Below are 13,685 nucleotides of genomic sequence, written 5' to 3' on the forward strand. Positions count from 1 at the left end.
GATATCTTTCCCCTCTAGTGTCTCATGATTGAATTTTGTCTTTTATCATATTTCTCATTTCATTTCAGTATGTTTGCAGTCTGCTGACGGCCAACATAAGGGTCGGTATTAAAATAAGTCTTCTGCTGCATAATTACTCCGAATAATAATGGGTTTAGTGAGTTTAGTTGTGCAGGTCATTTACACAGTAAACACAAAAATATGCTGCTTCTGTGAGTCTATCCTTTCTCCAAATATTTGAACAGATGGAATGTGAAAATATTTGTTTTCCTTTGGTTTTAAAATCTGTTGCTGCTTTGGGAAAGTTGTTACACGTTCAAATACAGGCCAAGAGAACAGTTTGTGGCTAAGGTGGCTTTTTTTCTGCAATATGTTGGTGAATTATTAATCAAACAATAAGCAGAGACAGTGGAAGTTGATGAGTTAGCTGGAGAGACACAATGCTTTCAGACATCCACAGGGAATTGGAATTAATATGAAATATAAATGATTTGCATTCATATAGGGCCTTTTAACCTTGGCAATAAAAAGCACTTTTTAGTGTTAGTCATTCACTCATTTACACAGATGCTCCCACATGCAGCCATCAGGGTGGTTCAGTATCTTGCCCAGGGTAGCTTTAACATGTGGGGATTGAGCCAACACCTCTGCAGGTTATGCAGAAGAATAACATGAGAAAAGTCTACAGTAATCGCTTTCAAATAAGGCGTACTTTTACAGGATTTTTAAAAACTTAGAACAAAACTCTTTATAGTTATTTATTGATGACTGATGAGTCATTCAAAAAAGTGACTTTGTCATTTAAAGGTCAGTTCATTACTATTTGTTTTGCCTTTGTAAGTTGCTGTTTACTGGAATATCTGTTGTCTTAGAAAAGTGCTGCTGAGCATCTGGACCATTTTTCAGAAAGTCTTTGTAAAGTTTGTCTTCTTGAAAAAAGTGCTAGCTTCTTATGTGACTGAACAGACTTTGACTTTTTGGAAGTTTATTCATCTCTTTGCGAGGACAAATACAAATAATGAGTGTTGCACAGAAAATATTGACTATTTAGACATTGTGACATAATAGGAAAACACAGATGTATTAATATAGGCTGCATGCTGGCTTACTGAGACACTGAGTCATTGTTATTGATATTGGTAACATCTGCGCTTGTTCTTGCTACGGCAAGTCAAAAGAATTACTTGACTGAGCGCTAGAAACACTTTAAATCAACCTTATACAGTACAGTGCATGCTGGGACCAGAACAAACTTAACAAGTTGATATTAAATCTACAACACACTTTTAACCAGAGGAAATTGAAGTTGCAACCAAAGTGTTGACTGAGGCAGAAGCACCTCCTGTGTTTCTTCAGACATGTTTAAAGCCTAGACAGCTGAGTTCAAACCAAATGTGGCATTGTCTCCAGTTCTGAAACCCTCCACAAAGTAAACAAACCATGACATCGGCTCTTTGTGGATCTTTAATCAGGCTTCATGTGACAGGACAGCCGCTGAGTTCAGTGCTCCTTCCCCCAAGCATATCATGGGATTTTAGTTGTTTCGCTTTTAAATGAATATAAATGATTTTTTGGCCCTGTTTTGATTAAGTATTTACAGTCATGAACAAAAGCGTGCATCCACTTTCAAAAACCATTTATATAATGGCAGTCTTGAGTTTCCGATTAATTCTTCCAATGAATCATTGAAACACATGCATCTTTGTCACAAAATCATGCATTTTGGTTATTTCACAGATTTATTATAGACCGAAAAATGTGACAAAATCTGCGGGGTCATAAATATACATACAGCAACTTGAATGATTAGTTTTGGCAATGTAGAAAAACGTGATAATCAAATTTTCTTAGTGTCATGGCCTCTTATCTTCTCTTGAGTAATTACGATTGACTACAGCTGCTGACTCCTCTGAGACTATTTAAATAGGGCCCATTTGATACTCATCAAACTCAGACATTGAGTTTGGAGCAATTTCAAACAGCTACAGTTTTTTTTTTTTTTTTGTGGCCACAGTTCCAGAAACAAAAGGGAGATTTGTACAGAAAAACAGCCACAAATCCAAAATAATTTATGCAAACAATTTCCACGATCAGAAAGAAAACACAAACTAGCACCTGCTGCTGAGAGACACTTGGTCAAGATGGTCAAGAGTCAACCAAGAATCACCAAAAAGCAGGTCTGCAATGAATTAGAAGCTGCTGGAAGACAGGTGGCAGTTTCCACAGTCAAGTGTGTAATATATCGCCATGGCTGCAGTGTAAAAAGAAAACCTTAAAGCTCAACTGAAGTTTGCTACTGATCACACCGACAAAGAAAAGGCCTTCTGGAGAAATGTTCTGGGGTAAAATGAAACAAAAGATGAGAAATTTGGCCACGATGACCACAAATATGTTTGAAGGGGAGTGGATTATGCCTTTAACCGCAAGAACACTAAACCTACCATCAAGCACGGTAGTGGCAGTATCATGCACAATGCATTAATGTAGCATTGTGCAACCAGTGGAGCTGGTGCTTTAGACAACGCAAATGAAATAATGAAGAAGGAGGGCTTCCAAATGGGCGAATCTTGGATACATTTGGGTGTTCAAACTCAACAGCGACCCAAAACACATCAAAAGGGTAAAGAAATTGATAAATTAGGCTGGAATTAAGGTTTTAGACTAGCTGCCACAAAGTCCTGACTGACACCCCATCAACAACCTGTGGATTGTGCTGAAAAAAACAGTCTATATCACAGCGTCAACAAATGTGGTTTAACTGCGCCAGTTCTGTAAAGAGGAGGGTCAACGGTTAAACCAGAAGCTTATGGACGGCTAATAAAACACCTAGTTGAGGTGGGACATTTAACCAAATATTAACATAGCTGTATGGATATTTTTGACCCTGCAGATATATTCATATTTCCAGATGACTGACAATACATTTGGAAAAGAATCAAAATGTATGATTGATGATTGATGATTGACGACAGACACGTGTTTCTATCATTCCGTTATGGAAAATTAAGAGTTGTAGGAGTCATTGGAAAATCAAGACTGCCATGATGTACACCCCCTGTCTCATTCAAATAAAGTAGAACCTGTCCTACAACTTTTGACAGGGGGTGTATTTCATTATATGGATGTGATCAGGGCAGGACTCTGATCATACATGTAAAGTTTCAGGCAGACTGGAGCATGTTCAGGGCATTTACACAGCATTTGAAATTTCATGGCGAAGGATCAAAATTTCAGAGGCCCCCACGGACACGCCCTTTGACTTTGGAAAAAGATTTTAATAACTTTGGATCATTAAGGCCTCCTGTATGTACTGGCCGAATTTGAGGTGAATTGGAGTTCCCCCCAAGGAGGAGTTCGCTCTAGAAAAAAATGTGCAAAATCTGACATTCAAAGCAAAAAAGCTCACTTACGGTTGGGTTTGGAATGTGGCTGTCACTGACTTTTTTGTTCAGCCTGATGTGCTGCATATGTGTACCAAATTTGGTAGATACACTCCCTGTCAAAAGTTGTAGGCCAGGTTCTACTTTATTTGAATGAGAAAGTGTCCCAAAACTTTTGACAGGGGGTGTATATGATCTTCACAAATGTATGTAAACTAAAGTTGTGTATTAACTGCACATCTGCAATTTGTAGCGAAAAGGTCAAAATGGCCTACTGATGTTTACCTGTTAAGAGTGACACAGCTTACTCTATGCTGTTGTTATTACTGTAACATGGACTTTTGTGACTCAGTTGCAAACATGACTTCAGCTTAGGTCAGTCTGAGCAGAGGTCTAATCAGCATGAACACCTGAGATACGGCCTTTTATAGAAGTGATAGCTGGGTGTGTGTGACTGATAATGACTGAATGATTCTGATGACTGAAACATTAGCTTGTTTGCGCACTGAAAGGCTATGAATTAATGACTGAGCTCCGGTCTGCATTTATTCTCTGAAAGTTTGCTGAGGATCGCCTGATTGAGCTGCATGGTCAAGCATAGAAAAGTTTTTTTAAACATGATGTACACCCCCTGTCAAAAGTTTTGAGACACTTTTTCATTCAAATAAATTAGAACCTGTCTCAAAACTTTTGACAGGGGGTGTATAATGTATAAAGTCATCAAAGTGAAGTAGGGTAAGTTAATTGTTCTTGTGTTCATGTCCTCGCCCTTATTTACATGTAGATTTCCAAAGGCTCTAGTTTTTCCAGTAGCTCACAGCGGTCTACGACTTGATTCACCTCCCACGGGTAAACCCTAATGTTTCCTGCTCTTTTGTCTTTGTATTTAATTTTTAGATTAGCACTTCTAAATTACCTGGGAATTACCTGCCATAATCTTCAGATAGCAGCAGCATGTAACAAAGCCTGATTAGACTGTTACCTCTAATCTATTAATTACGGGAAAACCTCAGTGAGTCTCTGTTTTCCTTTTTGTAGTATTATTGTTTTGCACAGATGAGTGAAGCGCTTTAAGGCCTCCAAAGAGAATGTTAGTGCATGTTAATGGACGGCATTATGTTCACTGCAGGAAGCCCATTTGTGAGGATTTGTGCATCACAGGTTACAAATCAACTTTAAGCAGGGAGGTGCAGCATTAATCTTAAAGTTACATCTGTGTGAGCTGATGCTGGAACGTACATGCAGATGTTTTGGCTTGAGTTCACTGGGAGGATATTTACTTTATGATGTCTGTTATACATTATGCTTATTTCTGTAGTTTTGCCTTATTTTATTTGTTTTTAAAGCCTCTATATGCTCTGTGTTGGAACATATATTGACCCTCAGAGGACATTTAAATTGTCTAAGTTTAAAAAAAAAAAAGCTGACACCATATAAACTCAAAGAGTCAGCATGGTGGAAGCAGCTGAGCCGGAGCCTGCCAGGCTATGATGCACAGCTCCTCATTAAGCACAACTTGAATTTCACGCAAAATCTTTGCCCTAAGTCTGCCTTACATTTATACACCATCTCATAGTGAGATATCAGCAGCTGTCAGCTCCCCTGACTTCCACATATCTGGATGGCAGGAAGAACCTTGTGCAGACTCAGGCAGAAAACATAAACCGGCCTGCTGGCTGTTATGTTTTGAACAGAAGATGAAACCAAATTTACTTTGTGCTGTTCAAATCCTTTTTGACAGCAAAGTTTACTTGCATACAGAGATGGGCAGCAAAATCAGATTCACTATTACATCAAGATGCTCCCAAAATTAGATTCATAATTTAATAAAGTTGCTCAGATTTGGTCCCAGGAAATTAAATTCTAACTGTGATGTTAGGATTATATAATTTGTGTGGTTTATTAGATTGTATTGGTAAGTGTGTGGGATATTAGGTTTATATTTTCACATGAACATCTTTTAGTCATCTGTGCTTTAGCTTGTGTTTCATTGTATAATTTCTACTGTATTATGATAAAAGTAAATGTATAAAATGGTCTTTTTTTGTCAGAACGGTCTCAGTCATGGCCATCTTGCTGTCCGTGGAAGGGTCAGGGGTGGGAGGCCTGCTGTTACTGTGTGGTAAGTAAGCAACACCAAAGCTTGCAAACTAAGTCATAATGAACTTTTGTAGTTGTTCTGTGCACACCACGATGTTGCATGCCAAATGTTGAAAAATTAAACCCTTCTACATCCTTTCAAGGAAGCAAACAAGTAAATGTCATCAGTGCAAGTGAAAAGAAAGACATTGGTTCTCATGAAAAAAATGAAATAAAAGCAGAAAAAGCATAAACTGACACTTCATTACAGCTTGCTTTAATATATTGAAGACTTCTTATACAAACTCCAAGCTTTAATATCAATAAAAATACATCTGAATGAATGACAGTGTAGTACTGAAGTCTAACAGCAGATGGCATATGGAAGCAGCAAACTGTGAGGCATCATTTCATTAAGCAAGTCAACAAAGCATTGTGTAAAAATGGCACTTGTTTTGTCACCTCTATATGTGTGTAAACTTTGGTCTGAAGAAAAGAAGTGAAGACAGCCAGCTGAGCGCTACATTTACAAGGTTTCATTGCAGATGAGGGTTGTCTGACTCTGAAATCCTCAACACTGGGGAGCTGAAGTTGGATGAGCAGGGCACTAAGTTCTGGGTGCTCAGGTAACTGATTTTATTGCGGCTGACTTCTGAGTTTTCTTCTAGACTTGCCTCCAGTGAGTCGGGCCCTCGGGGAGGCCGGTTGGGTGGTGGCGGTGGCACCAGGCCGTGCAGGAGGCTGTTTCCCAGATGGGAGTTGCATCGAGCTAAGTTGTCAGTCAGATGTTGCATGTAAACCTCCTCCAGCTGCTTCTCCAGCAGCCCGTTCAGCACCGAGTTAGACATGGGCTCCAACCCTGACCCGGGCAGGTCCAGGCTGATGTTCACACTGGCCCCCATCACCAGGTAACCCTGGTCTGACATGGATGACAATGCATCACCTGGTTTCTCCTGCAGGGCTGGAGGTTGTGAGAGGAGGCCAACTTCAGAGACAGAGGAATGGATGTACAGATCGTGCTGGATGACGGAGGTTCTCGGCGGATTGTGTGAGATGCGGCCTGAATCGGCCACCTGTAGGTCTGGATACTGTTCCAGCAGGCTGCAGTCTTCTATACAAACAGGGTGCAGGGTGCTGATAGGTGAACTGCCGGGGATTGAGAGGCCGACACAACCCCGAAGCATCTGGGTTTGGGTGGAGTCAAGCTCTTCCTGGCTTTGCCCTGATTGCAGAAAATAAACCGGTGATTTAGCTGTTTGTAGTTTCAAGTTGTTTGCTTTGGGGGTTTTCCTGCCTGAATCTTTCACACTAAATCACACAGTATCAATTGTTGTTTTCAAGCCTGTGTTATTTGTAATATATAGTCAAACTAACTCTTCTGACATAGTGTTAGACTCAGCAAGTTCAAGTTTATACTTAAACCTGTCGCACATTAGCCATTAACAGTGGTGGAAGAAGCATTTAGATCCTTTACTGAAGTAAAAGTACAAGCTATACTACAGTGAAAAAAATGTTCTTTTGCAAAAAAAAGCTTCACAAAATTCTGTTTAATAAAAGACCTGCAAAATACTATTTAAAAAAAGGCCAAATTACTGATATCGAAATATACTCTATTTAAACTAGCTAAAGCAAAAAAAAAAAATTATGTGGAATGACTCATTTCAGAATACATGTTTTATTGCTGGATGAGAACTACAGCTTCATTAATGTGGATGTTATTTTAAAGTTGCAGTCAGAGCAAATTATTTTATCTGCTTTCAGGTAGCCGAATCTGCAATAACATAGCATCATTTCCTAGTTAATTTATACAATGTATTATTATTTCTTATTGTTGCCATTGTTATTGATAATCTAAATCTACAAATGACTAAGAATTAAAGCTTTAAATTAAATAAGCTGAGTACAAAAGGTAATATTTAAATGGAGTAGGAGTAGAAAATAGCATTAAATTGAAATATTTAAGTATATCAGTGTATCAAAGTTGTACATTGGTTCAGTGTTTGACTGGCATGTAATTCATAATAACTGACAAATAATGACATGGAAGTTTTAAAACAGCTTAACCCTATAAAGCCTGACCCATCAAACCACAGCCAGAAAATTTGATTTTTTTTTAGTGGTGAGATGTTTATTAACCCTTTTAACAAAATTCGCAAAAGACAAAACAAAAAAGTTGCCATATGATTTTGTTTCAGATTTTTTTGTATCACATCTGATATATTAGGCAACTTTTTGCACACAACAATGTTGATTTTCGAAACAAAAAGTAGTTTTTTCCTGTTTAATGAATGGACTTGCTCTTATATAGTGCTTTACTACTCATCAGAGTATTCAAAGCGCTTATACAACAATTGCTTCCATTCAACCACACTCTCACAGATTCTCACTCTGGGGCGGACGGAAGCGTGGCTAAAAATTCACACCTACAGCCCCTCCGACCACCACTCACACGCATTCATACACCAGTGAAGAGCACTGGAGGCAAGGTGGGTTAAGTGTCTTGGCCAAGGACACAACAGCACATGACTAGGCGAGAGCGGGAATCAAACCACCAACCCTTCGATCATTGGGCGACCCGCTCTACCACCTGAGCCTCAGCCGCCCCTAAGCTAAGATCTAGGATCTCATGTAGCAAATACAATACAAATGATCATATAGGGTTAAGCAGATTATAACAGCAATCTTTTTGTTTGGGGGGTAAATAAATCAACTACATGATACATAAAATACACAACAACAGTCCTTTTTCTTTGGTGACTTCCTGCCTACGACTACTAACTTAACCTAGTCCTGTAGGAGACTGTGGTCGTATGAGTTTGAGGGCTTTGTTGTCCTGTACAGAATTCTGATCCAGTGACTCTTAGTGTGTCTGTTATATTTAACAAAACAGGAACCATTTCAGTAAGAGGGAACTTAAAGAGCTTCACTGAGATAAAGTTACTACATGAAGCCGGCACAGAAAGTCCTATTTTACAATACATCAGACAGTAGTTTCAACATTTTTAGTTAGATAATAGTAATGATTTACCTGTTTGAGCTGAAACCCTCTGCAAATCTGTGGAGTCGGTGAGAACAGAGTCAGTAGAATAAGGGTTTATCTGACGTTTCTTTTGCTTGTTAGAGGAGGCAAACCTTCTCTCCTCCCTGTAACGCAGAACTCTGAGAAAACCTTCAGCCAGCATGACACCTTCCTCGTCTTTTCTGCCTCTTTTAGCCTCGTTTTCGCTTCTTACGATTGTCAGTCGCGAGTCCTTATGGCGCAGTGTGATGGCAAATGTAATTATAAAGAGCTTCTGTGCTGTTTCACTTCTGCAGCTGGGCCCTCCACCACCCACTACACACTTCCTTTATTAATCTGTAACTGAAAATCACTGATGAAAAAAACGCAACGGTGCATTTATGCATACGCTGAGAAAGCAGGGTTTACTGAAGGACAAAGTCATTCAGATCCTTTAATTTAAAGAAAAAAGACAGTACGTCAACATAAAAACACTCCATCATTAGTAAAAAATCAAGCATTAAAGTTAAAGTCTGCAAAGAAGTTAGGTCAGTTTACTTTTAATACTCTGTCTCCTGGCTTCAGGGTCAGACCACATCCAAGGGGGTGAAAAGATAAATTTCAGGGCTTGTGGTATCATTAACAAACTGGGGAAAGAATAAAGAATGTTACGCCACACACACACACACACAAAAAAGTATTCATGTTTTCGGAATCATGTCAGTATTTTTTAGGTTTTTTTTTAACTGGTATTGGCCGGATTTTTTACATTTAGCCTTCACAGTCATTAAGGGAAAATATAGACAAGTTTCGAGAGGAAATCTCTCTCTAGTGTGGAGCCCACTGGTTTAATATTTAATAAGGAGGAGTAGTCATGTACACATCCACAAAACCTCAGTGGGAATCTTTGCAAAGCGAGGAATCCTCATATTGAAATCACGGCTGAGATTAGTTTTATTAGTGGTGTTTTAAGGTTTCTTTTTTTTTAAGGAATATGCAGAAATAATGATCACTCATTAAACTTGCCCAAAGTAGCCTTGGTATTTGTTAGCCTTAAACAACAACAGTGAAAAGAGTCAAGAGAGAAAACAAAACATTATGACATTTAAGTCTTCTGTCTGATCATCTCTGATTTGCTTGAAACATTTTTGTTTTAATCATAAACTATGGTTGTCTAAAGGGGTATCTATGAAGTATTAGGTTAACATACCAAATGTTTTTAGAGATTTTAAATTGCCAATTAACCCACCTTATTCATGAATCCACACTGATTCAAAAACTGCCTGCTACTCAACGCCTCAAAGACAAAGGAAATGATCATAGATTTCCGCAGATCCAAATCCCCTCTTCAGCCAGTGAACACTTGTGGCGTGGACATCGAGGTGGTGACATCATATAAATATTTAGGTGTCCACCTTGATAATAAGTTGGACTGGTCTACAAATGTAGACTTCATCTACAAAAAGGGCCAGAGGCGACTTTATTGCCTCAGAAGACTTCGATCACAAGAAATCTGCAGTAAGATGCTGCAGATGTTTTATCAGTCTGTGGCAGCAAGTGTCCTGTTTTATGCTGCAGTCTGCTGGGGAGGCAGCATAAAACAGAAGGATGCAAGGCGTCTGAACAAACTGATTAAAAAAGCTGGCTCTGTGGTTGGTATCACATTGAACACATTGGAGGATGAGGTGGAGAGACGGGCACTGAGCAAGATGGAGGCCATTCTGACAAACATGGATCATCCACTTCACATCTGCCTCAATGAACAACGAAACATCAGTGGACGGCTCCTATCCCTGCGCTGCAAGACCGAAAGATTTAGGAAATCTTTCTTGCCATCAGCAGTCAGGCTATTCAATTCAAAATTAAACAGATAAGAACCCTGACAACTGAATTTCCCTTCGGGGATGAATAAAGTGATTCTGATTCTGATTCTGATTCTGATTCTGCTTCTGATTCAGGATCTACAACATTGGACAAGCAGATTTAGTAGTCTGAATATAGGTGACTTAAAATTTTAAATAAATAAATAAAAGGTCAAGCTGCCAAGAAAAAGCTCCATCTTTTAGTACACAGTTACAAAAACACTGATAAAGCAGAAAACAACTCGTGATATTTTCTGTATCATACTTAGTTGCATACCACAATAATCCATAACAAGATTTAAGGAAAACATTTAACATGAAATACTTGGTCAGAAAAAAGAAGTTGTTTGCTCCCCAAATATGACTAAGAAAATCATTTTAAAAATATCTTCATAAATATCCATGTTTTATGCTTGGGCAAATTAGTGATGGTTGAGCTGAAAGTGTTTTAAAATTGTGATGATCTGAGATGGAATGACACATTTGTAAGTTAAAGTAGTTGTGTGCACATTCATAGAACATTTACTGGACAGGTGGTGGATTAAAGACAGCACCGGATAGTTGATTTACAGACCTGTAGATAATTTAAAATGCAACTAAACCTACAGAGAGCTGCAATTAGAGCACATGGAACTCAGATCTTTCATTTGATACTCCATTTCTTCTCTCATTTTTCCTATCAGATCCTGTGGAGTTCCCTCAGACTGGACAAGAAGCATCTGTGAACTGCCTCTTTCAGGTTTCTCTACAGATGTTCTGTTGGGTTTAAGTCTGAGCTTATGACTTGTCCTGAAGAGAGGTCAGGTTCTTTGCACAGTGACAGCCAGATTTTCTTCATGTATTTGGCAGCATTATACTCCTGTCAGTTCCAATGAATGTCTTTGCCACTGAAAAGCTCCTCCACCACATGATGCTACCTCCATGTTTCACTGCAGTGATCGTATTAACCAAGCCATGAACAGTTCCTGCTGTTCAGCAAACATCCTGCTTGGAGTTCTGCCCAAATACTTTTGACTGATCAGATCAGAGAATCTTTCTCCTCATCCTCTCTGAGTCTTGTCTGGCAACCTCCAAGTGGGCTGTCATGTCTTTTACTCAAAGCAGCTCCTGTGTAACTGCTCCAATGAAGACCTGATTGATGGAGTACTGCTGAGAAGGTTGCCCTTTCTGCAGGGTTGCCCGTCTCTCCTGCAAAGATGGGAGAACTTATTCTGTTGGCTAGCTGTTCTCAATTTTCTCAGTTTGTCTCGAAGTTCAAAGAAGTCTAAAAATGTACAAGTGATCCCAAACTCAAACCCAATTATTGGAGCCACTGAGATAATGCTCAGAACTTTAGAAATGGTATTACATCCTTGTCAAGATGCATGCCTCTTCAATGTTATCATTGGATGTTACAGAGTTCCTTGGACCTCATGGTTTGTGAACTTTTCTATGTATATCCAGTCCAGTCAGTTTGCTGCTCTGGGCACATCTACAGGATTATTGCAGCAAACAGGATGCATCTGTAGCACTCACTCTGCAATAGTCTCATCACTCTGTAATAGTTAATTGTTGGCCATCAAGATTCCAACATGAACAAGACACCAGCCAGTCACAATCAGTCAGTCAGTCACTTCCATATTACTGGACCTCCTCACTGTCAGTCACAACACCTGAACTAATCATCAGCAGTCTCTCTCTCACCTGGAATCCACCCCATTCCTTTGACTGAAGCATATCAGCTTCATTCAGTCACACACAGCAGTAACTTGAACAACAGGATCACCCCACACCACTCATCTCTGGAAACCATTCACTTTTCACAAGCCTGGACACCTGGAAATCATACCATTAAGGAGGAAGTGAGTTCAAGCTTTTGCTTAGCATCTTAAAAGCTTTTTAGTATCATGCTAATGCTCATACCAATGCTAACAAGCCTCCACCACTGGAACCATGTTTTTGGATTTCTGGATGTCACCCACCTACACACGTGGACAAAATTGTTGGTACCCCTCAGTTAAAGAAGGAAAAACCCACAATTCTCACTGTAATCACTTGAAACTCACAAAAGTAACAATAAATAAAAATTTATTGAAAATTAAATAATCAAAATCAGCCATCACTTTTGAATTGTTGATTAACATAATTATTTAAAAAAACAAACTAATGAAATAGGGCTGGACAAAAATGATGGTACCCATAACTTAATATTTTGTTGCACAACCTTTTGAGGCAATCACTGCAATTAAACGATTTCTGTATTTGTCAATGAGCGTTCTGCAGCTGTCAACAGGTATTTTGGCCCACTCCTCATGAGCAAACAGCTCCAGTTGTCTCAGGTTTGATGGGTGTCTTCTCCAAATGGCATGTTTCAGCTCCTTCCACATATGTTCAATGGGATTCAGATCTGGGCTCATAGAAGGCCACTTTAGAATAGTCCAACGCTTTTCTCTCAGCCATTCTTGGGTGTTTTTGGCTGTGTGTTTTGGATGGTTGTCCTGTTGGAAGACCCATGACCTGCGACTGAGACCAAGCTTTCTGACACTAGGCAGCACATTTCTCTCCAGAATGCCTTGATAGTCTTCAGATTTCATCGTACCTTGCACACTTTCAAGACACCCTGTGCCAGATGCAGCAAAGCAGCCCCAAAACATTACTGAGCCTCCTCCATGTTTCACCGTAGGGACAGTGTTCTTTTCTTCGTATGCTTGGTTTTTGAGTCTATGAACATAGAGTTGATGTGCCTTACCAAAAAGCTCCAGTTTGGTCTCATCTGTCCAAAGGACATTCTCCCAGAAGCTTTGTGGCTTGTCAACATGCATTTTTGCAAATTCCAGTCTCGCTTTTTTATGAGTTTTTTTCAGCAGTGGTGTCCTCCTTGGTCGTCTCCCATGAAGTCCACTTTGGCTCAAACAACGACGAATGGTGCGATCTGACACTGATGTACCTTGGCCTTGGAGTTCACCTTTAATTTCTTTGGAGGTTGCTCTGGGCTCTTTGGATACAATTCCAACGATCCGTCTCTTCAATTTGTCATCAATTTTCCTCTTGCGGCCACGTCCAGGGAGGTTGGCTACTGTCCCGTGGGTCTTGAACTTCTGAATAATATGAGCCACTGTTGTCACAGGAACTTCAAGCTGTTTAGAGATGGTCTTATAGCCTTTACCTTTAAGATGTTTGTCTATAATTTTTTTTCGGATGTCCTGGGACAATTCTCTCCTTCGCTTTCTGTTGTCCATGTTCAGTGTGGTACACACCTTTTCACCAAACAGCAGGGTGACTACTTGTCTCCCTTTAAATAGGCAGACTGACTGATTATGAGTTTGGAAACACCTGTGATGTCAATTAAATGACACACCTGAGTTAATCATGTCACTCTGGTCAAAT

General features: G+C 39.5%; 1 protein-coding gene across 1 annotated transcript; it reads right to left on the minus strand.

Annotated features, from left to right (window-relative positions):
• Nucleotides 1-5,714: 5,714 nt before the first annotated feature.
• On the minus strand, nt 5,715-8,759 carry si:dkey-237j10.2 (uncharacterized protein LOC568721 homolog). Its single transcript, XM_022205181.2, has 2 exons — nt 8,488-8,759; nt 5,715-6,681 (listed from the first exon to the last, which is right to left on the minus strand). The coding sequence occupies exons 1-2, from the start codon at nt 8,639-8,641 to the stop codon at nt 5,996-5,998; spliced, it is 840 nt and encodes a 279-aa protein (XP_022060873.1). The 5' UTR covers nt 8,642-8,759; the 3' UTR covers nt 5,715-5,995.
• Between the last annotated feature and the right edge of the window lie 4,926 nt (nt 8,760-13,685).

Source organism: Acanthochromis polyacanthus, chromosome 10, assembly GCF_021347895.1.
Source record: "Acanthochromis polyacanthus isolate Apoly-LR-REF ecotype Palm Island chromosome 10, KAUST_Apoly_ChrSc, whole genome shotgun sequence".
Lineage (NCBI taxonomy): Eukaryota > Metazoa > Chordata > Actinopteri > Pomacentridae > Acanthochromis > Acanthochromis polyacanthus.

Excerpts from the sequence above, each read along its gene's own strand:
- si:dkey-237j10.2 (XM_022205181.2), bottom strand. The coding sequence starts at position 8,641 with ATGCTGGCTGAAGGTTTTCTCAGAGTTCTGCGTTACAGGGAGGAGAGA. Across the intron at positions 6,682-8,487 it reads GAGGGTTTCAGCTCAAACAG|GGCAAAGCCAGGAAGAGCTT; the intron begins GTAAATCATTAC and ends TTCTGCAATCAG.